This window comes from Odocoileus virginianus, chromosome 7, assembly GCF_023699985.2.
Source record: "Odocoileus virginianus isolate 20LAN1187 ecotype Illinois chromosome 7, Ovbor_1.2, whole genome shotgun sequence".
NCBI classification, from domain to species: Eukaryota; Metazoa; Chordata; class Mammalia; order Artiodactyla; family Cervidae; genus Odocoileus; species Odocoileus virginianus.
The window spans coordinates 59,036,369-59,062,076 of record NC_069680.1 but is presented as its reverse complement, the minus strand read 5'-3'; the positions used below and the strand labels follow the sequence as shown (position 1 = coordinate 59,062,076).

The window sequence follows — 25,708 nt, the reverse complement described above, 5'->3', positions numbered from 1 at the left end:
TTATTTACCTATTTATTCAGCTGCACTGGGTCTTAGTTGTGACACATGAGAGCTTTAGTTGTGGCATGTAGAATCTAATTACCTGACAAGGGATCAAATGTCGGTCCCCTGCATTGAGAGCATGGAGTATTAGTCACTGGACCACCAGGGAAGTCCCCTAGGTTCAACTTTTAATTTTAGTTCTCATGCTATTTCTACTATATCTGCAGTTACTTCCTCCACTGAAGTCTTGCAACCCTCAAAATCATCCCTGAGGGTCTGGTCAACTTCTTCTAAACTGCTGTTAATGTTGATATTCTGACCTCTTTCCATGAATTACAAATCTTCTTAATGACATCTAGAATGGTAAATCCTTTCCAGCAGATTTTCAATTTACTTTGCCCAGATATATCAGAGGAGTCACATCTACGACAGTGATAGCCTCATGATTTTTTTCTTCAAATAATAAGACTTGAAGGTCGAAATGACTCCTTGATCTATGGGTTACGGAATGAATGTTGTGTTAGCAAACAACATTAATCGTAAGTAAATCTCCATAAGAGCTCTTGGATAACCCAGGTAGACTGTCAATGAGCAATAATACTTTGAAAGGAATTTCTTTTTTTTTTTTTTGAACAGTAGGTCTCAACGATGAGCTTAAAATTTTTAGTAAACCATGTGTTGTCATCCAGGTTTTGTGTAATCAGCGTAATTTTTAAGGACCCCAGGATTTTCAGAATGGTAAAGTCACCAGCTGCACTAGCCCCAAACAAGAGAGTCAGCAGCTTGTCCTTTAAAGCCAGGCACTGACTTCTCTCCAGCTGTGAAAAGTCCTGGATGGCCTCTTCTTCCAACAGAAGGCTGTTTCAGCCACACTGAAAGTCTGTATAGTGTAGCCACCTTCATTAATGATCTCAGCGAGATCTTCTGGATAGCTCGCTACTTTACCCTTTCATGTTATGGAGACGGCTTCCTTCCTTAAATCTCAACGGCACACTTTTCTTCTGTAGATTCCTCACCTCTCTCAGCCTCCACAGAATTGAAGAAAATTAGGGCCTTGCTCTGGATTAGCCTTTGGCTTAAGGGAATATTGTGGCTGGTTTTACCTTCTATCCAGACCACTAAAACTTTCCCCATTATCAGCAGGAAGGCTGTTTTGCTTTCTTATCATTCGTGTGTTCACTGGAGTAGCACTTTTAACTTCCTTCAGCAACTTTTTCTTTGCATTCATAACTTGGCTAACTTGCACAAGAGTTCTGGCCCATTTTGACATGTGTTCCTCACTAAGCTTAATCATTTCTAGCTTTTAACTTAAAAGTGTGAGATATGCAACTCTTCCTTTCACTTCAAGACACAGCATTATTAAAATTAGATCAGTAGGGTTATTAACTGATCTAATTTTAATAACGCTGTGTCTTCAGGAAATAGAGCGGTCCAAGGAGAGGGAGCGAGACACAAGACAATGGCCAGTCAGTGGAGCAATCAGAACACATTTACCAATTAACTTTACCATCTTATATGGACATAGTTAGTGGCACCCCAAAACAATTTCAACAGTAAAATATCATTGATCACAGACCATCATAACAAATAACAATGAAAAAGTGTGAAATATAGGCATTACCAAAATGTAACAGACATGAATTGAGCAAATGCTGTTAGAAAAACAGTATTGATCAACTGCTCCAGAGTTGCCACAAAACATTTTCTTTTTTTTAATTCAGTGAAATGTAATAAAATGAGGTCTTCCCTGATGGCTCAGATGGTAAAGAATCTGCTCCCAAAGCAGGAGATCCAGGTTTGATCCCTGGATCAGGAAGATACCCTGGAGCAGGGAATGGCAATCCACTCCAGGAATCTTGCCTGGAGAATTCCATGGATAGAAGAGCCTGGTGGGTTACAGTCTATGGGATCACAAAGAGTCGGACATAACTGAGCAACTAACACAACATACTTATCATCATCAACTCTTTAACGTCATTTTTAAGTATAGCATCATGTACAATGAATTATATTTCTATACTTTATAGTCATTCTTCTAATACTGGCCACTGTTTCTAACTCCTCTACTACAAACAACTCTAAACAGGAAGATCTCTGTGCACAGATTTCTCTGGATTTGCAATTATTTCCTTTAGATTCCTAGATGTGAAATTTACTGGGTCAGAGTTTATACTATTTAAAATGCTCTTGATACACACTGCCAAATTATTTTCAACAAATACTGTAACAACATATAAAGCTACTCAATAAAGTTATTTTAAAAACATCAAACATCGCCAATGTTTTAGCTTTCTACTTCGAAGAGTAAAAACAAAACATCTCACTGGAGGTTTAGTTCTCATTACCTATTTTTCTTTCTTTTTGAGAAATGCCTTTTAGACTTCAACCAATCAATGATTGAATGTAATAAGAGAGAGAAAATTTAATTTTATAATGTACAATCCTCTAACTCAGCCTCTGTATTCTTCTGATCCTTAATGATACATTGTTACTTTACTATAAAACTTGTTAGATGACTAACACAGTTTTTAAACTGAGATAACTGACATATAACATTATATTAGTTCCAGGTGTACAACATAATGACTTGACGTTTTTAAATACTGTAAAATGATCACAACAGTAAGTCTAGCTAGAATCTGTCACTACACATAGTTAAATGCTTTTTCTTAGGATGAGAACTTTTAAGATCTACTCTGTTAGCAAATTTCAAATATGCAATCAATATATTATAACACATACCATGCTGTCCCTTACATCCCCATGACATTAATTTTATGACCCCCTTCACACATTCACCCACACCCACCTCTGGCAACCACTAATGTGTTCTCTGTACCTAGGAGATTTTTGGGTTTTGCTTTCTTGGATTCCACATGTAAGTGAAATCATACATGGTGTGCTGTTTTCTGATTTCATGTAGTATGATGCCCTAAGGTCCATTCATGTTGTAAAAAAATGGCAAGATTTCTTCTTTTTCTCTTTCCTTTTCTTTGTCTCTATCTTTCTGCATACCACTGTAATAGCTAAGATTTACTTTTCACTTTCCAAAAAACCATGTTCTCCCCTAGTAAGAACACATACTTTAGGTATTTTAAGCATCTTGTTAGAAACCAACGCCCATTATCATGATGTTCAGCCTGTTGTTCAGAACAAGTTTGGGAAAACTTGTTCCCAAACCTGTAGGTTTGGTTTTTATCTGTCCTGAGCCTTCCCAAGGTTGCAAAGCCCCCCGGCCCATTTCAGAGAGCAGAGATCAGGTCAGTGGCTCTACATGGAGAGAAGCAAGTTGCTCATCTCCCAGCAGTGATGTAAGTCACTGATCAGCTGGATCATCTCCTTCATATGAATGTTTGGTTCTACAGAAAAGGTAATTTTTAATCCCAACAGTAAAACTTTTCTACCTGGATTCTAAGGAAACAATATACAGCTGATTCTCATCATTTATGGTAGTTATGTTCTATAAAGTCACCGTGAATAATAAACTAGGGAATGCTAAAACATCACGCCTAGGGGAAACATAGAGTTAGGTTCTAATGAGCTTCTGGACACAATATTTTCATCAACTGATCAATATATAACCTTATTTTACACACATTTCTGTTTAAAGACACCTTATTTCATGTGTAACTGTTGACTCATTAACAATGAACTCATGGCCAATAGCACTGTCGCCTGTGCCTGAATGAAGCTTATCTAACACTGTATTTTCTCCAGAAGGTGCATCACAGCCTTCACGTGCTTACAAACACTAGATACCACCTCAGCACTACACGTGGGGGCCATTTTAAACAACAAAGTGCAGAACAATCTGAAAAATGTGGAACTAAATAGACCACAAAAAGGATACTTGCTTATAGTGTGAGGGCTTGAAATGAGAAGGCAGAGCGTTGCCTTGTTCAACTTCAGCAGCTGGTAATGTGCACCTCAAGTGTCTCAAACCCTCTGGCTCTCTGCAAATGACCACAGACGTGCTGCGAGTAGTAATCTTGGGGTTATAAGTAGATTGTAGCAAGTAGGCAAATTCAAAGATATGAAGCCCTTGATCTTTCCTTTTTAGACATAGCTTATGGATTATAGCTTATGGATCTGAGTAACTGACTTCCTTAAGGTCTAGAACCAAAAGTTACTGGACTGATACCTTACTAAAACGTGCTCCGAGGTCCTATGTGGGCATATTACTGCTTTGTTTTTTAATATTATAATTAAGAATGTTACGTTAGCATACAGCAGAGTAATTCAGTTATACATGCATCATTTTTCAAATTTTTTCCGCTTAGGTTATTACAGCATATTGAGCAGAGTTCCCTGTGCTATACAGCAGGTCCTTTCAGGTAACCTATTTTAAATACAGCAGTGTGTACATGTCAATCCCAAACTCCCAATCTAATCCTTCTCCCAATTTCCCCCCCTGGTAACCATAAATTTATTCTCAAAGTTGGGGAGTCTGTGTCTCGCTTGTAAAGAAGTTCATTTGTATCATCTTTTTCAGATTTCACTTGTAAGTGATATCATATGATAGTTGTTTTTTTCTGTCTCACTTCACTTTGTACGATAATCTCCAGGTCCATCCACGTTGCTACACACAGCATTGTTTCATTCTGTTTCCTCGCTGAGTAAGACTCCATTGAAAAGACAAGCCAAAGAGCGGGAGGAAGTATCCGTGAACGACACGACGGATTCATCTCCAAGATCTACAAACAGCTCACACATGGTTCAATAACAAACAACCGAATCAAAAAATGGGCAGGGGACCTGAACAGACATTTCTCCAAAGACATTTAGATAGCCAAGAGGCATATGAAAAAATGCTCAGCATTGTTACTTATTACAGAAATGAGGTATCGCCCCACACCAGTCAGAATGGCCATCATCAAAAAGTCTACTAATAACAAATGCTGGAGAGGGTGTAGAGAAAAAGGAACCCTCCCACATTGTTGGCAGGAATGTGATTTGGTACAGCCACTATGGAGAGCAGTATGGAAAATCCTTAGGAAACTAAGAACTACCATATGATCTAGCAATCCCACTCCTGGGCATGTATCTGGAGAAAATCATGGTTCAGGAGGATACAAGCACTGCAGTGTTCATTGCAGCACTGCTGACAGTAGCCAAGTCATAGAAACAAGCTAAATGTCCACTGACGGATTAAATAAAGAAGGTGTGATACAGACAGACACCGTGGAGTATTACTCAGCCATTAAAAAGACACTGCTAGCAAAGCTACCATCTGTGGGATTATGACTGAACGCCCAGGCGGAACGATATGGCAGCGCCGCCTCGGTTAGCCTCGGATAGCCGGTCCCCCGCCGTTCCGCGTCCCTCGGGGCGCGCCCCGCTGCTCGTAGGGACCGGAGTCCGGTGCGGAGAACCCCTCGTCCCGGGACACAGGGCGCGGCCGGAAAGGCGGCCGCCCCCTCGCCTGTCATGCACTGCACATTCGTGGGGAACCTGGTGCTAAACCATTCGTAGACGACCTGCTTCTGGGTCGGGGTTTCGTACGTAGCAGAGCAGCTCCCTCGCTGCGATCTATTGAAAGTCAGCCCTCGACACAAGGGTTTGAAAAAAAAGACACTGCTATATTTAAAATAGGTTACCTACAAGAACCTACTGTAGAGCACAGGGAACTTTGCTGTTTTCCGGAAACATAACACTGTTAATTGACTATACTCCAGTATAAAATAAAAATTGTTAAATAATTATAGAAAGTTCCAAAAGCAAAACTTGAATTTGCCACATGTTGTCCATTACTTATATAGCATTTACACTGTATTTAGTATTTGTAAATACTTTAGAGATGATTTAATGTATACAAGAGAGGATGTGTGTTGGTTATATGCAATATGATGGGAGCATCCAGAGGTGTCTGGTATCTGTGGGGGGTCCTGGAATCAATCTCCTGTGGACACGAAGGGGCAACTGCACCCAAGAATTACTGGATCATATATAGCTCTATTTTTAATTTCTTGAGGAGCCTCCATACAGTTTTTCATAGTGGCTACACCAATTTACAATCCCACCATAGTGCACATGGGTCCCCTTTTCTACATCTTCACCAACACTTGTTATTTCTTGTCTTCTTGATAATGGCCAATTAACAGATGTGAAGTGATAGCTTGTTTTGGTTCTGACTGGCTCAAATACAGAAGCTGACTGTGCTGTGATTTATAAAACTAAGTGAAACACTATAATTAAACTAGATATTTGGACACATCACATATATAGTATTCCAACCAAAAACGTATAATCTGAATCTTAGTGTAAGGAAACAAATATCAATTCATAGAAAATCTATGAAATAAGAGGCCTATATTTTTTCAAAAATGCCTGATGAAAGAAAAGCTGAGGGAACTGGTCCAGATTAAAGACGACTAAAGAGATGTGACAATTATTATGGAAAACAGTATGCAGGTTCCCTAAAAAACTGAAAATAGACCTCTCCTATGATCCTGCAATCCCACTCGGGCATATATCCAAAGAAAATCATAATTCAAAATGATATATGCATCCCAATATTCACTGCAGCACTACCTTCAATACCCAGGAAATGGAAGCAACCTAAATGTCCATAAACAGAAGAATGTATAAAGATCTGGTACATATATACAATGGATTATTGCTCAGCCATTTAAAAAAAAAAGGAATGAAATAACACCATTTGCAGCAACATGGATGGACCTAAAGATTTGAGTGAAGTCAAGTCAGAGAAAGACAAATATCATATGATATCACTTATATATGAAATCTTTAAAAGTGGGACAAATTAACCTATTCATAAAATAGAAATAAAGTCCCAAATGTAGAAAACAAACTTATGAATACCAGGGAGGAAGGCAGGGCAAGGCGGGATAAACTGGGAGGTTGGGACTGACATGTACACAGTACTACATATAAAACAGATAACTAATAAGGACCTACTGTATACCACAGGGAACTCTTCTCAATAATCTGTAATGACCTATATGGGAAAAGAATCTTTACCATCTGAGCCACCAGCGTAGCCCCTGGGAAAAGAATCTAAACAGTGTATCTTCGACAAAGGAGGCAAGGATATACAATGGAAAAAAAGACAACCTCTTTAACAAGTGGTGCTGGGAAAACTGGTCAACCACTTAACTAGAACACCTTCTAACACCATACACAAAAATAAACTCAAAATGGATTAAAGATCTAAATGTAAGACCAGAAATTATAAAACTCCTAGAGGAGAAAATAGGCACAAAACACTCTCCGACAAAAATCACAGCAGGATTCTCTATGACCCACCTCCCAGAATATTGGAAATAAAAGCAAAAATAAACAAATGGGACCTAATTAAACTTAAAAGTTTTGCACAACAAAGGAAACTATAAGCAAGGTGAAAAGACAGCCCTCAGAATGGGAGAAAATAATAGCAAACGAAGAAACAGACAAAGGATTAATCTCAAAAATATACAAGCAACTCCTGCAGCTCAATTCCAGAAAAATAAATGACCCAATCAAAAAATGGGCCAAAGAACTAAACAGACAGTTCTCCAAAGAAGACATACAGATGACTAACAAACACATGAAAAGATGCTCATCACCACTCATTATCAGAGAAATGCAAATCAAAACCACCACGAGGTACCATTAACGCCAGTCAGGATTGCTGCTATCCAAAAGTCTACAAGCAATAAATGCTGGAGAGGGTGTGGAGAAAAGGGAACCCTCTTACACAGTTGGTGGGAATGCAAACTAGTACAGCCGCTATGGAAAACAGTGTGGAGATTTCTTAAAAAACTGGAAATAGAACTGCCATATGACCCAGCAATCCCACTCCTGGGCATACACACCAAGGAAACCAGATCTGAAAGAGACACGTGTACCCCAATGTTCATCGCAGCACTGTTTATAATAGCCAGGACATGGAAGCAACCTAGATGCCTATCAGCAGATGAATGGATAAGGAAGCTATGGTACATATACACAATGGAATATTACTCAGCCATTAAAAAGAATACATTTGAATCAGTTCTAATGAGATGGATAAAACTGGAGCCCATTATACAGAGTGAAGTAAGCCAGAAAGATAAACACCAATACAGTATACTAACACATATATATGGAATTTAAAAAGATGGTAACAATAAACCTATATGCAAAACAGAAAAAGGGACACAGATGTACAGAACAGACTTTTGGACTCTGTGGGAGAAGGCGAGGGTGGGATGATCTGAGAGAACAGCATTGAAACATGTATATTATCAAGGGTGAAACAGATCACCAGTCCAGGTTGGATGCATGAGACAAGTGCTCAGGGCTGGTGCACTGGGAAGACCCAGAGGGATCGGGTAGAGAGGGAGGTGGGGGGGGGGGGGGTGATCGGGATGGGGAATACATGTAAATCCATGGCTGATTCATGTTAATGTATGGCAAAAACCACTACAATACTGTAAAGTAATTAGCCTCCAACTAATAAAAATAAATGAAAAAAGAATCTAAAGAGTGGCTACATGTATATGTAACGCTGATTCACTTTGATGTACAGCAGAAACTAACAACACTATAAATCAACTAGATGTCAATAAAAATTTTTTTAAGTACTAGAGAAACTAGTACTATAGAGAAACTGCTACAAAACACATCATGTAGACAGCTGCTAAATATGAATTATAGATAAAAGAACTGTATCAATGCTACATTTCCTGTTCTATGATTATGTAAGAAAATATTTCTAGGAAAAACTCACTGAAGTATTAGAGGGTAATGGAGCCTAAACATATCTGCAAATGAGGCAAATATAAAAACTCGGTGAATTTAGATGGGCCTATGGTAATTCTTTGTTCTGTTCTTGAATTTTCTAAATTAACAGGATTTCAAAATAAAAAGATTTTTTAAAAAGTTATATAATGAAACATGTACACATAAACTTACTGTCTTCTGTGGTTCGGATCTTTCCAATTTGACCAAAAATGACATTAGCAGCAGATAAACAGTGTCTGGCTTCCATAAAGCATTGCTGTTGCAGAAATAAGAATAAATTCAATTATCACAAAACCTTATTTGCAATAGATACTTGCATAGTCTTTTAATATGGGAAAAGCTATAAATTCAGGTAAAAAACACTACTAAGGAGACCCTGTATGGTAACTAAACAAGAAAGTATATGTCTGAATATTATTTGATTAAAAAACTATCTTAAAGATTAAAGTAACAATACCCACAAACTCTTAATAATCCAAACTGCCTGGAAAAATACCTGCTGATTGAAAATTAGCTCCCCTCCAGTATTCAATCAGCAGAAAAGAACGGCTATCATCCTAGTGTCCTACCACGCCTCCGCATCCTTTAAGCTTCAGTCTAAATAGCCGAGTTCTCTGCATGAACAATTTTTAGACCACTTACATTCTGTCAAAGACTGGAAGATTTCATCTTTCTCAAGTTTAGAGATCCCTTTTAAATACAATCATTCAAAGGCAAACAGGATAAATTTTGATAAGAGATTCTGTCTTCTGAAACCTTTACAATTTTACATATAATGAGGCTTCCCACCAAGTTTTGAAGTCAACAGATTTCCAGAGACGAACTCTGTGGAACTGCTTTACCGACAGTTGAAGACTTCACAGTTCAGATGGGGGCGTGGTAAGCTTCTCAAACCCTTGGAGAAGATCTCCTCCTTACTTACTTTACATGTGTCATGTATGTCACAGGAATACTCAGCAGAAGTACCAAGTTAAAAGTCCAAATTTTAGTTGGAAGCCACCCTTGTTAAATATGTCTACTTCATATGAGTAACACTGATTTTGCCAAGGTGGTTTTTAACAGTTGACTATGACTTTAAAATATCAGCACTCAATGTATCCCCCCATTATGGTAAATTCAGAAGCCATCTTGAGAACAGCTGGGTACCATGTGAAGTACTAGACCAGCAGTATCTACAGATCAAAATATTGGTATTAAACCTCAAAAACCAAAAGAAAGTTACAGTTTACATAAAGAAGTTTTAATTGTTGCCCTATAACTTGTTATTCATTATCACTTCAGCACTGTCCAGACTGGTCATCTGAAAGTAACCACTGTTAGAACTAACAGTGAGTGCACATGGGGTCCTCGACGTGGCTGGTAAATGTGGGACTTTAGCACTTGCAAGGTAGGGACTCAGTATGTAGCAAAACCTCATGGAACCAGATGAAATGACAGTGATATAAATGATAATTGTATTAAAAAAAAAAAAAAGGGCTCAAATCTCTCTGTGCATTATAACTTAGCTAGTTGGAAGAAAACTTACAAAACACTTTGGTAAAAAAAAGAAAAAATAAAAGCACAGGGTAGGGGAGGTACTTGTGAAATTTACTGCATGCTCTACATAAGCAATGCTTAACAACTTTATAAACTTGTAATTACACTTTAATATCTGGATATCTTAGTACAATTACAGTGAATAATTTTAAAGTTGCTAAACAAAACAAGAGGCCTCTGGGAACTATTATTAAAAAAAAAAGGTGCCACAGGCAGAAGCACCAGGTAAGTTTTGATGATCACAATGAAATGAATTCATGAGATTTAGATTTAACTGAATGCTTGGATACACACAGTAGCGTTACTTACACGCTTGATCTTAGACCAAAGTCCTAGAAGCGATGCTGTAGTCACCACAGCCCTTTCTCTCCTGCTAATAGCTTTTCTGAATGAAATTCTGTGGGACAATACTTTAAACACAGGGTGCGTTTATAGAACCAGCACTAACAAAACACTCAGAAAGGATAATAGGCCTAGTAAGGATACAGCAGCAGATAAACAGAGATCTAAGAAGGAACTCTGATAAGCAAAGAATTACCAAAGTTTCAGAGGCATGTGAATTCAAAATACAAAGAAAAGTTATTTCTATTACTGAGATACTGAGAATTAATATAAAATCTGGCTGGGAAAGGAGGCTTTAAAGTGTTTTAGCATTAAAAATTCTTGTAAGGGCTAAAAAATTTAGAAGGTCAATTAAGAATATATATACATAAAAAAATAAAAATACACATAATTCAGAATAATTCTGAAAGCAAGGAAGAAGCTCAAATTTGTCCTTGTGTAATACTCTAGGAAAAAATATAACCACCTAAAACTCTAGAATTGAGCAAGACATCCCCAACATAGAATAAGTTTCACTAAAGGAGTTAATTCTAAAGAATAACTGAAAGCATCACATGCTTCTATCAAAGCCCACATTTAACAGTCAACTTCCTCAGACAAATTCTCACACTTGCCAGATTACCAATGCATAAAGATAAAGTTAAATCTACAAGATAAAATCTGCAATTTAAGGTAAGAGATAGCCTGCCTGTATCAAAAAAGAATTGGTCTTAAGCAACATGTAGGACATGATAAAATTATTTTAAGATTTAAAAGGATTACTGCAACAAAAAGCTACAAACTTGAGTACAATGGCAAACTGGACTGCATTTTTCTATTTAGTTTACATCATAAACTACAAGCTATCTGTTTTTGAAAGATGACATTTTCAAGGTACTTTCGGTTCTATTTTTAGACACACTAACTGCTCTGAGAAGCTTACCTTATTGATATAAAACTGTGACAAGGTAGCAGCATTAATAGCCCACTCCATAGGATGGTAGGCATTGTGCTCAAGCTGGCGTTTTAGGGTACTGTGGCAATAATGGGCAGCCTTCTCAAACATTTCCATATGCTGGTAGACTTGAGCCAGGTAATACAGATTATGAGTGTAAACCTTCTCAAATCTATAAAGGAAAAAATATCTCTGTAACAGTGTATAATTTATAAGTAACTTTCAAATCTATCAAATTTATAAGGAACTTTTTATCTTGACCCTCCAGTTCGTATGACTACTGTATCTGACAGACAAGGAAACTGGGCCCCAGATATAAACAGGGTAACGCATCTAGAAAGTGGCAAATGAAGGTTTTAATCCACATCAGAATCCACATTCTATAACCTTTGCCTTGAAAGAGAAAATACTGAGCAATCATCTCAAATACACTATGTGGAAATACCTGTGAGGGCTGATTTCTAGACCTGCTCACCTTTTTGATCTCTCCTGTTCAGGAAGTTTCTCTTCTTCAGGAAGAAAATGCTCAGCAGGGTCAAGAGGAGGACTCCCAATCTGCAATCAAAGAAAAAGAAACTAAATTTTTGCTGTAAACACCAAGCGCCCTCCTCTGGAGGAAGTTGAGAAATCAAATTTGATTTTATTTTAATTTTTACTTCATTTTAACTAGTTCATTTTCACATACTATCCAAGAAGTAACTTCTTAACAATATTCTTAGAGTCAAACAAATTAAAAAGAGAATACATACAAGCTCACACTTAATAATACTTTAATTGCTGCTCAGGAGAACTTCAAATACACTTAAAAAATATTTCATTTTTAGAGATGTATAATTCTATAGGTATCTTAAGTCTTAATCTTCTCACAAACAAAAGCTCTTCTGAAAACTAACATAAGCATGGTGTATAAAAAAATGTATATACGTCCTCAGAGCAATATTGTTCTAAGCTGACCACCAGTAAAAATCAAAGTTTCCAATATTTTTTCTAATATTGTCAGGGGAACAAGGAAAGCATACACATACCCCCCTTTCAACACAAGGAAATTAAAGTCAGTTATTCCATCGTTTAATTACCTTGGGCAAGTTACGCCATCTCTTGTTATGTTTCCTCATCCATAAAGTAAGGATAATAAACATCTACCTCAACAAGTAGTTATGAGGATTCACTGAGTTAATACGTATAAAAAACATATAATCTCATCTGAGGTCTTCCAAAAGAAGCAGAACTCCTTAACCACTGCCTCATTCTACTTCCGGGAGGGCAGGCTCATCTGCTTTAAACTGAATTCACTAACTTCAACCATGGTTTCCATTAAAAAAAAAAGTGATCTTATATTCCAGATGCAAACATTAAAAGGATCACAACTTCTGTTCCTAGAACTTACAAAAAGTAAAAATGGCTAAGACAGGAAGTAAGGCCTAAGCGAACAAAATATTCTTCAGAAACCTCCTTAACAACTTTGAGGGCTGTTTTGAATGTTTAGCCCTGTACTGACGAGAGGAATTAATGTATTTTTTGATGTACATACTAATCACACTTCATACTGTAACACAAACCAGTCTTCAAGTCAAACCAGTCTCTTAAATTAAAAAGAGGTACAATTAAGAACAAAGAATTCTGCTATGTGTTTTATGTTTTTATATTAATACTAGTATTTAATGAAATATAGGCAATTAATAATAATGTTAAATGAAATACTTAATGACATTAAATGCTAATTAATACTAGCGTTTAATGAAATACAATGTTCACATTTTAACCTAACAATGTCATGTGTAAGACTATGATCCTAAATTCATAAAGGAAACAAACACATCAATCTGGCTTTGTAAGGCTCTGCCCTTAGCACTTTATGAGGAAATTTTAAAAACTAAGGTAGAATATCCACAGCTTTTAAAATTCAATTTGGTGATATATTCCTCAGAAAAAGTGTTAATGGCCTAAAAATGAACATTCAAAATTACGTTAAACTAATCAAAAATGGTCAGACATTCTAAAAAAAAAATCTTTTCTGAAAAGAAAAACACACAGCTAAGAGGCACATGAAAACATGCTCAGAACTGTTTTTTAATATTTATTTTAAAAATTCAACTCAGAATTAAACATGAGACATGATCGCAAACCACTCAGAAAACCCATCGTCAAAATTTCTACAAACAATAAAAGCTAAAGAGGGTGTACAGAAAAAGGAACACTTCTACACTGTTAGTAGCAAAGTAAATTGGTACAACTATTATGAAAAGGAGTACGAAAGTGCCTTTAAAACGCTAAAAAAACACAGCTGCCATATGACCCAGCAGCCCCACTCTTAAGAGTCTCTGGGAGAGACGCGGACTTTGAAAAGACACAGACACGCAAATGTGCCCCGCAGCACCTTTCACAACAGCCAAGACGTGGAAGCAACGAATGTTCATGGACTGACGAACAGATAAGGAAGTGGAACATGTTCACAACGCAACCTGACTCAGGCATGAAACAAGTAATCATGCCAACTGCCAGAACCTATGTGAAATAGAATCCTACTACATGACGTCAGAAAGGCAAAAATTCTATATCACTTGCAGGTATAATCTGCACACGCCATGAACTAATTGGGAAAACAGATTCAGACACTTTAGAACCAAATTTATGGTAACAACAGGGGAAAGAAGCGGGGAAGGGATAAATTAGGAGCTTGGAATGAACAAATACAATCTATTACCCATAAAACATAATTAACAACAAGTGATATTCTACAAAGGAAGACCTAATTAACACTCTTTAGTAACCTATATGGGAAAAGAATCTGAACATACAAAGATGCATGTATATGTGTAACAGGAAGATTCTGTACACCTACATCACCCACATGTATTTAAAAGTTACTCCAATAAAAAATTAAACATTTAATACAAAAGAGAGCTACCAAGGCAAGTTTTGGGGTGCTTCTTCTGAGGCATTCCACTCTACAACCCAAAAGCAGGACTTGCTCTAAGGTTCAATGTCGGCTTGCGGCGGGTGGAGGTGGAACAGGACTGGGGATGAAGAAATGCTGCCCACCTGTGGCCGCTTCAGGCAACAGCAACTTCAAAACTACTGCCTCAGTTCAGTTCACTTCAGTTGCTCAGTCATGTCCGACTCTTTGCCACCCCATGGACTGCAGCACACCAGGCTTCCCTGTCCATCACCAACTCCTGAAGCTTGCTCAAAGTCATGTCCATCGAGTCAGTGATGCCATCCAACCATCTCATCCTCTGTCGTCCCCTTCTTCTCCTGCCCTCAATCTTTCCCAACATCAGGGTTTTATCAAATGAGTCAGCTCTTCGCATCAGGTGGCCAAAGTATTGGAGTTTCAGCTTCAACATCAGTCCTTCCAACGGATATTCAGGACTGATTTCATTTAGGATGGACTGGTTGGATCTCCTTGCAGTCCAAGGGACTCTCAAGAGTCTTCTCCAACACCACAGTTCAAAAGCCTCAGTTCTTCGGCACTCAGCTTTCTTTATGGTCCAACTCTCACATCCATACTTAACTACTGGAAAAACCATAACCTTGACTAGACAGACCATTGTTGGCAAAATAATGTCTCTGCTTTTTTACATGCTATCTAGGTTGGTTACAGCTTTTCTTCCAAGGAGCAAGCTTCTTTTAATTTCATGGCAGCAGTCACCATCTGCAGCGATTTTGGAGCCCCCCAAAATAAACTCTATCAGTGTTTCCAATGTTTCCCCATCTATTTGTCATGAAGTGATGGGACCAGATGCCATGATCTTAGCTTTCTGAATGTTGAGTTTTAAGTCAACTTTTTCACTCTCCTCGTTCACTTTCATCAAGAAGCTCTTTAGTTCTTCACTTTCTGCCATAAAGGTGGTGTCATCTGCATATCTGAGGTTATTGATATTTCTCCCAGCAATCTTGATTCCAGCTTGGGCTTCCTTCAGCCCAGCATTTCTCATGATGTACTCTGCATAGCAGTTAAATAAGCAGAGTGACAATATACAGCCTTGACATACTCCTTTTCTTATTTGGAACCAATCTGTTGTTCCATGTCCAGTTCTAACTGTTGTTTCCGGACCTGCATATAGATTTCTCAGAAACCAGGTCAGGTGATCTGGTGGTCCCATCTCTTGAATTTTCCAGAGTTTGTTGTGATCCTCACAGTCAAAGGCTTTGGCATAGTCAATAAAGCAGAAGTAGATGTTTTTCTGGAACTCTCTTGCTTTTTCAATGATCCAACGGATGTCAGCAATTTGATCTCTGGTTCCTCGGCCTTTTCTAAATCCAGCTTGAACATCTGAAGTTCACAGTTCACGTACTGTTGAAGCCTGGCTTGGAGAATTTTGAGCATTACCTTACTAATGTGTGAGATGACTGCAATTGTGTGGTAGTTTGAGCATTCTTTGGCATTGCCTTTCTTTGCGACTGGAATGAAAACTGACCTTTTTCAGTCCTTTGGTCACTGCTGAGTTTTCCAAATTTGCTGGCATATTGAGTGTAGCACTTTCACAGTATCATCTTTTAGGATTTGAAATAGCTCAACTGTTCAAACAGGAATTCCATCACCTCCACTAGCTTTGTTCATAGTGATGCTTCCTAAGGGCCACTTGACTTCTCATTCCAGAATGTCTGGCTCTAGGTTGATGATCACACCATAGTGATTATCTGGGTTGTGAAGATCTTTTTTGTATAGTTCTTCTGTGTATCCTTGCCACCTCTTCTTAATATCTTCTGCTTCTGTTAGGTCCATACCATTTCTGTCCTTTATTGTGCCCATCTTTGCATGAAGTGTTCCCTTAGTATCTCTAATTTTCTTGAAGAGATCTCTAGACTTTCCCGTCCTACTATTTTCCTCTGTTTCTTTGCACTGATCGCTGAGGAAGGCTTTCTCATCTCTCCTTGCTAGTCTTTGGAGCTCTGTACTCATATGGGAATATCCTTCCTTCTCTCCTTTGCCTTTCCCTTCTCTCTCTTCTATTCACAGCAATTTTAAGGCCTCCTCAGAAAACCATTTTGCCTTTTTGCATTTCTTTCCCTTGGGGATGATCTTGATCCCTGCCTCCGGTTCAATGTCACAAACCTCCATCCATAATTCTTCAGGCACTGTGTCTATCAGATCTAACCCCTTGAATCTATTTGTCCTAGGGGAAAAGAATGTCCACAAGCACTTGTGGGCTGTGTATGGTATCTGTTCTCCAATATTTCCAAGAAAAAGTAAGCAAAAATAAACAAACATGGGGCACACTTTCAGGAAGACAATTTCAACAGGTAAGTACAACTCACAGTGTTTAAAAAAAAATAAAGCACTTGCAAATATACGAGACATGGTGAATTATCAGAGACATGCAAATCACAATCAAGAAAGATATCCCCTTCTTAGTGGGCTAACTAGCCATAATCAAGACATCTCCAGACAATAAAAGCTACAGTGGGACGAAGGTAAGGGGACCGTCGTCTGTGCCGCTGAAATGTCCACGGTTAACAGCCACCGGAGAGAACCAGCGAAAGGACCTTTAACAGCAGTAAGAGGACAGCTGCCAAATGTTCGGTCCTGCTCCTCAGAGTGTGAACCACAAACCAGACCCCGAAAACAGGCACCCAAACACGCACCACAGCACCACTTACAACAGGCAAGACAGGGAAGCACCGAAATATACATCACCAGAAGAATTGATCAGGAAGAGGAACATACAATGCAATCTGAATGAGGCATAAGAAACTGTACACACCAACTGCTAAAACACAGCTGAACCTAGAGATAATCCTACAAGGTGAAGTAAGTCAGAATTAGAAAGGCAACAATCATTTGCTATCACTTATAAGTGCAATGTAAACAAGCATACCCATGAACTAACTGGAAAGCATAAAAAGACTGGAGAGACTTGAAAACTACATTTATGGTAACCACAGGGGGAAAAAGTGGAGAAGGGATAAATTAGAAGGATGGGATAAACAAATACAAATCATTACCTACAAAGCACATGATCAAAAAAAAAGAAAAAAGACTATCAACCAAGGGAGGCCTACTCAGCACTCTGTATTAACCTATCTGGGAAAAGAACCCAAACAAGTATACGTATATATGGAAATACTCTTCAAGAAATGAGAATACCAGACCACCTTACCTGCCTCCTGAGAAATCTGGATGCAGGTCAAGAAGCAACAGTTAGAACCAGACATGGAACAACAGAATGGTTCCAAAATGGGGAAGGAGTATGTCAAGGCTGTATATTGTCACCCTGCTTATTTAACTTATATGCAGAGTATATCATACGAAATGCCAGGCTGGATGAAGCACAAGCTGGAATCAAGATCACTGGGAGAAATAGCAATAACCTCAGATATGCAGATGACACCAACCTTATGGCAGAAAGCAAAGAGGAACTAAAGAGCATCTTGATGAAAGTGAACGAGGAGAATAAAAAAAGCTGGCTTAAAACTCAACATTCAAAAAACAAGGATCATGGCATCTGGTCCCATCACTTCATGACAAATAGATGGGGAAACAATTTATCAGTGACAGACTTTATTTTCTTGGGTTCCAGAATCACTGCAGATAGTGACTGCAGCCATGAAATGAAAAGACACTTGGTCCCTGGAACGAAAGCTATAACCAACCTAGACAGCATATTAAAAAGCAGAGACATTACCTTGCTGACAAAGGTCAGTACAGTTAAAGCTATGGTTTTTCCAGTAGTCATGTATGGATGTGAGAGTTGGACTATGAAGAAAGCTGAGTGCTGAAGAATTGATGCTTTTGAAATGTGGTGTTGGAGAAGGCTCTGGAGAGTCCCTTGGACTGCAATGAGATCAATCCAGTCAATCCTAAAGAAAATCAGTCCTGAGTATTCACTAGAGGGACTGATGCTGAATCTGAAGCTCCAATGCTTTGGCCACCTGATGCCAAGAACTGACTCATCCTGATGCTGGGAAAGATTGAAGGCAGGAGGGGAAGGGGAAGACAGAGGATGAGATGGTTGGATGGCATCACCGACTCAATGGACATGACTTTGAGCAAGCTCCGGGAGTTGGTGATGCACAGGGAAGCCTGGTGTGCTGCAGTCCATGGGGTCGCAAAGAGTTGGACACGACTGAGCAACTGAACTGATGTATATATGTAACAGGAAAAGATGCTATACAACTAAAATACACAAAACATGTGTTTCAGTGTTACTCAAAAAATAATAATAATACAAGAAAGTGGTAACAAGGCACAAGTTTCTGGGTGATACTTCTGGCCCACTGCATTTTAATATAAAAACCCACACCAGGACTTGCTCTAAGGCTCTGTCAGCTTGCCAGGGTAACCAGAGCTGAGAAAGAAGAAATGCTGCCACCTTGTGGCAAATTCCCACAACAGCAATCTGAAAACTATTGCCTAAAGGGACAGAAAGAATATTCACAAGTACTGGCAGGTTTTATGTATATGGTACACACCCCATAATTTCCAGAAGTTAAGTAAGGGAAAACAATTAAACCCAGGAAACACTTTCAAAAAGTCAATTTCAACAGGGAAACACAACTCGAAGTGTTTAAGAAAAAAAAAAGCACCCGCAAACATACACACTGTGGTACATTATTAAAGACATGAGACTCAAAACCAGGTATACCTTTGCATTGTTCAAACTGGCCACAATCAAGAAGTTTACACACAGTGACTGCTACAATGGGTTAAAAAAAGGAGCTCTTCCTACGTTGCTGCTGAAATGTCAACGGTAGAAGCCACTGGAAAGAACAGTATGAGTGCCTGACCAGCAAAGCCACAGCTGACAATGATCTGGCAGTCCCACTCACAGGAGGCAGCGCACAGCAAACCAAAATTCGAAAAAACACGGGAACTCGAAGGTGCTCTTTAGCACCTTTTACAAAAACCAACACACAGAAGCCAAAAAAACTTTCCATCGACAAACGAATGAATAAAGAAGAAATGCAAATATTCACAATGCTATCTGATTCAGGCATGAAAAAGAATGTGATGACGTCAATATCTGGGACCTACCTGAAACTAGAAATAATCCTACTAAGTGAAGTTCAGCAAGATTCAGAAAGGGAAAAATCATAAGACATCAATTACAAGTGCAATTTACACATACACACCTATGCACTAACTGGGAAAACATAAAGGAGTCAGAGAATTGAAAATCAGCGGGGAAGGGATAAATTAGAAACTTAGGATGAACAAAATCTATTTCTAAAAAACAGATAATAAGGCATGATATCTAGCATAGAAGGTTTAATCATCACTGTGTAATAACCTAATTGGGAAAAGAACTTGAACATATGAAGATATATGTCTATGTGTAATACGAAAAATTCTGTTCACATACAACACACAAAACATTTAAATCTCACTCCAATAAAAAAAAAATTAATACAAAAGAGAGGTAACGACACAAGCTGTTGAGTGCTTCTCCTAACACACTGCACTGTGACTGGCAACCCCAAAGCAGGTCTTGCTGTGAGACTCTGCCCACTTGTAGGAGGAACCAAGGCTGGGAACTAAGAAATGCTGCTGCCTTGTGTCACACCCGCAACAGCAACCTGGAAACGACTGCCCAGGGGAACAGAATACTAACAAGCACTGGTGGGCTGTACATGGCACCTTCCCTCCAAAATTTCCAGGAGTAAGTAAGTGAAAACAATTAAACACAGGGCACACTTCCAGGAATTTTAATTCAATTTTAACAGGGAAGTACAACTTACTGTTTAAAAAAGAATAAGTCACACGCAAACAGGCAAAATACAGTGATTTAGAGATATGCAACTCAGAACCGCAATGAGTTATGCCCTTGCACAGGTCAAAATAGCCATGATCAAGAAGTCTACAGACAATAACTGCTACAGTGGGGTTAAGAAAAGGGGACGCTTTTACCGAGCAGCTGACATGTCAAAGGTAACAGCCACTAGAGAGGACAGTATAGAATGCCTTAGGAGTAAAAACATAGCTGACAAGGATCCGGCAGCCCTACTCCCAAGCATATGTGCACAGCAAACAAGACTTCGAAAAGACATGGAAGCCAAACAAATTTTCCGTCAACAAATGAATGGATAAAGAACTGCAACACATTCACAATGCAATCTGATTCAGACACGAAAAAGAATGTAATCATGCTAATTTCCAGAACCTACTTGCAAATAGAGATAATCCTACTAAGTGAAGTAAGAAAAATCAGAATGTCAAAAATCATGACACCACTTATATGTGCAAGTTACACATGCACACCCATGAACCAACTGGGAAAACATAAACGGAGTCAGAGACTTACTTGAAAGTCAGGTTTATGGTTACCACAGAGGAAAGAAACAGGAAAGGCATAAATCAGGAGTTTGGGATGAAAAATTTCTATTTCTACAAAACAGATAATCAATAAGTAGTGATCTACCAACGGAGGTCTAATCAACACTCAGATTCTATTTGGGAAAAGAATCTGAACATACGTAGAGTTATATATATCTGTAAGATGAAAAATTCCACACCAACAACACAAAGATGAGTTTAATACAGAAGAGAGGTAACAACACGAGCTGTGGGTGCTTCTCCTGGCACACCGCCCTGTAATTTACAACCCCGAAGCAGGGCTTGCTCTAAGGCTCTGTCCCCTCGTGGGGCAACCTGAGCTGGGAACGAAGAAATGCACACAGCAAACCAGACTTCAGGAAAACACAGGCATCCAACTCACTGTAGCAGATGGAAGCCAAAAGAGGTTCCCACCAAAAAAACTGATGGATAAAGAAGAACCGCAACATGTTCACAATGCAGTCTGACTCAGGCACCAAAAAGAAAGTACACGCCAATTTCCAGAAATTACCTGAAACTAGAGATAATCTTACTAACTGAAGTAAGCAAGAATCAGAAAGGAAAATATGTCATGATATCACTCAGAGGTACAGTGTAAACATGCACATCCTTGAATAACTGGGACAACATAAACGGACTCAGAGACGCGAAAATCAAACTTTTGGCTACCACAGGAGAAAGCAGGAGGGAAGGGATAAAATAGGAGCTTGGAATGAAAAAATACAATCCATTTCTACAAAACAGATAATCAATAAGGAGAGATACCTACCAAGGGAGGTCTAATCAACACTCTGTAATAACCTAATTGGGAAAAGAATCTGAACATACATACATATACGTGTATGTCTCACACGAAATTCTGTACACCTAAGCACAAAAGACTTGTATTCCAATGTACTATGGTAAAAAATAAGAGTCACTTTAATACACAAAAGAGGCAACAAGACAAGCTGCCGGCTGCTGCTTCTGGCACCCAGCACTACTTCTGGCGCTCTGAAATTTCCAGCTCCAAAGCAGCACTTGCTCTAAGGCTCTAGCCAGAGCTGCGAATTAACAAATGCTGCCGCCTTGTGGCCACTTCCCACAACAGCAACCTGAAAACCACTGCCTAGGAAAACAGAATTCAGCAGCACTGGTGAGCTGTGTATGGTACCTGCCCTCCAAAATTCCCAGGAGTGAAAACAATGAAACAGGGGGCACACTTTGAAGAAAACAATTTCTACAGGGAAGTACAATTCATGGTTTTTAAAAAAGAATAAAGCACCACAAACATGTGAAATATGGTGACTTACAGACATGCAACCAATAAAAGGTTATCCACTTGCACTTTTCAAAATGGACATGATCGAAAAGTCTACAAAGAATAACTGCTACAGTTGGGGTTTAAGAAAAAGGTACCCTCCTATGGTGCATCTGAAATGTCAGTAGTAACAGCCACTAGAGAGAACAGTATAAAATTCCCTTAAACACTCACCACAGCTGCCAAATGATATGGTAATCCCACTCTTAAGAGTATGTGCATAGCAAGCCAGAATATGAAAGACATGAGCACCCAAAAGTACACTACAGAACTGTTTGCAAAAACCAAGATCTGGAAGCCAAAAAATACTCCGCTGACAAACGAACGGATAAAGAAGAACTGAAACATGTTCACAACGCGATCTGATTCAGGGAGGAAAAGGAATGTAATCATGCCAATTTCTGGAACTCACCAGAAAATAAGAGATAATCCTACTAAATAAAGGAAAAAGAAATAGGAAGGCAAAAACCACATATCACTTACAGGTACAGTTTATACATGCACACCCATGAACTATCTGGAGAAACATAAATGGAGTCAGAGGCCTGGTAATCAAACATATGGTTACCGCAAGGGAAAAAAGCAGGGAAGGAATAAATTAGGATCTGGAATGAACAAATACAATCTATTACCTACAGAACAGATAATAAATAAGAAATGATACTTACCAAGGGAGGTCTAATCAAAACTCTGTAACAACCTAATTGGGAAAAGAATCCGAACATATGTAAACATATGGATACGTCTGACATGAAAATCTCTACACATACAACACACACAATGTGTATTTCAATCTTACTCCAGTAAAAAATAAAAATGAATTTAAATACAAATGGAAATAACAACACAAGCTGTCTGGTGCTTCCTCTAGCACACTGCACTGTAATTTGCAACACCAAAGCAGGACTGCTCTAAGGCTCTGTCCGCGTTTGGGGGTAACCAGAGCTGGGCGTGAAGAAATGCTGCAGCCTTCCCACAACAGTAAACTGAAACACTGCCGAGGGAAACATCCTATGCACAAGCTCTGGGGCCTGTAAATGGTATCTGCCCTCCAAAATTGCCAGGGGTAAGTGAATTAAACATGGGGCACACTGTCAAGAAGACAATTTCAAAAGGGAAATACAACTCACAGTGTTCAAAAAAGAATAAAGCACCCACAAACATGTGAAATATGGTGATTTAGAGACACGCAACTCAGAAGTACAACAAGGTATCCCCTCAAAACGGTAAAAATGGCCATGCTCAGGAAGTCTATGGACAATAACTGCTCAATGGGGTTAAGAAAAGGAGTTCTCCTATGGTGCGGCTGAACGTCAACACTGACAGCAACCAGAGAGAACAGTATATACTGACGTCAGCAGTAAAACCACAGCTGACAAATGATCTGGTAGTCCATGCTTAATCATATATGAACAGAAAACTGGAATTCAAAGATACGGACACCTAAATGTGCACTGTAGCAGCTTTTACAATAACCAAGATGTGAGCCAAATGAATTTTCTATCAACAAACATATTGATAAGGAAGAACTGTGACATATTCACAATGCAATCTAACTTAGGCATGAAAAAATCTAACTTAATCATGACAATTTTCAAAACCTACTTAAATTAGAGATAATCCTAATTATCTCTAATAAAGTCATATGATATCACATATAGGTGCAATTTACACATGCACAACCTTGAACTACCTGGGAAAACATAAATGGAGTCAGAGGCTTGAAAATCAAACTTTCGGTTACCACAGGAGAAAGAAGCAGGGAAGGGATAAATAAAGAGCTTGGAATGAAAAAATACAATCTATTTCTACAAAACAGATATGAATCAATAAGAAGGGATATCTACCAAAGGAAGTCTAATCAACACTCTTTAATAACCTAACTGGGAAAAGAATCTGAACATATGAAGATATATGTATAGGTCTAACCCAAAGAAGTTCATACACCTAAACACACACAACTTGTATTCCAAGCGTACTCTGATAAAAAGATAAGTTACTTTAACACACAAAAGAGGTAACAATACAAGCTGCTGGCTGCTTCTTCTGGCACAATGCTCTGTAATTTCCAGCCCCAAAGCAGCACTTGCTCTAAGGCTCCGTCACCGTGCCCTGCCACCACAGCTGGGAACTAGCAAATGCTGCCTCCTTGTGGCCACTTCCCACAACAGCAACCTGAAAAATATTGCCCAGGAAAAGAGAGAATTCAGAAGCACTGGTGGGCCGTGTATGGTACCTGTCCTCCAAAATTCCCAGGAGAAAGTAAGTGAAAATAATGAAGCAGAGGGCACAGTTTGAAGAAGACAACTTCAACAGGGAAGTACAACTCATGGTTTTTAAAAAAGAATAAAGTATCAGGAAACATGTGAGATATGGCTATTTATAGACTGGCAACTGAGAACGGTGAGGTATCACTGGTCAAAATGGCCATGATCAAGAAGTCTACAAACAATAACTCCTACAAAAGGGTTTAGAAGAAAGAACCCTCCCATGGTGCAGCTGAAATGTCAATAGTAACAGCCACTATAGAGAACAGTAAAAAAAAGTTCCTTAACTAGTAAAAACCACATCTGCCAAATAATCCAGTAGTCCCATCTTTAAGAGTATGGCACAGCAAACCAGAATTTGACAAACTTTGGCAAGCAAAAGTGCACTATAGCACCTTTTACAATAACCAAGACACGGAACTGAAAAAACTTTTCCATCAACAAACGAATGGATATAGAAGAACAGCAACATGTTCAGAATGCGATCTGATTCACACATGTAAAAGAATTCAATCATGCCAATTTCCGGAACCTATCTGAAACTAGATTCAGTACTACTAAGTGAACTAAGCAAGAATCAGAAAGGCAAAAATTATATGATATCACTTACAGGTGCAATTTACACATGCACAACCACGAACTATCTGAGAAAACAAACAGAGTAACAGACTTGAGTATCAAATTTATGGTTATCACAGGGGAAACAAACGGGGAAGGTATAAATTAGGAGCTTGGGATGAACAAATACAATCTACTACCTATGAAAGAGATAAGAAATGATATCTACCAAGGGAGGTCTAATAAAAAACTCTGTAGCAACCTAATTGGGAAAGAATCTGAACATACATGGATATATGAATGGAGAAGGCAATGGCACCCCACTCCAGTCCTCTATGCCTGGAAAATCCCATGGACAGAGGAGCCTGGTAGGCTGAAGTCCATGGGGTCTCTAGGAGTCAGACACAATTGAGCGACTTCACTTTCCCTTTTCACTTTCATGCACTGGAGAAGGAAATGGCAACCCACTCCAGTGTTCTTGCCTGGAGAATCCCAGGGACGGGGGAGCCTGGTGGGCTGCCATCTATGTATGGGGTCAGACTGAGTCAGACACGACTGGTGTGACTTAGCAGCAGCAGCAGATATATGTATATGCATAACGTGAAAAATTCTGTACACCTACAACACACACAACATGTATTTCAATCTTACTCGATCCAAAAATAATTTAAAACCAAAGAAAAGGGAACAAAGTAAGCTGCTGTGTGCTTTTTTCTGGCATATTGCACTGTGATTTACACCACAAAAGCACTCAGGCTCCCTTGGCTTGTTGAGTAAGCAGAAATGGG

General features: G+C 38.8%; 1 protein-coding gene across 1 annotated transcript in view; it reads right to left on the bottom strand.

Annotated features, from left to right (window-relative positions):
• Nucleotides 1–25,708, bottom strand: part of KIFBP (kinesin family binding protein) — a 59,849-nt gene that overhangs the window by 6,675 nt on the left and 27,466 nt on the right. Inside the window, exons 3-5 of the mRNA XM_020869858.2 lie at nucleotides 11,994–12,073; nucleotides 11,507–11,690; nucleotides 8,878–8,962 (exon numbers count right to left, since the gene is read on the bottom strand). Coding sequence (XP_020725517.1) covers nucleotides 8,878–8,962; nucleotides 11,507–11,690; nucleotides 11,994–12,073 — 349 coding nt within the window. The remainder of the gene's footprint in view (nucleotides 1–8,877; nucleotides 8,963–11,506; nucleotides 11,691–11,993; nucleotides 12,074–25,708) is intronic.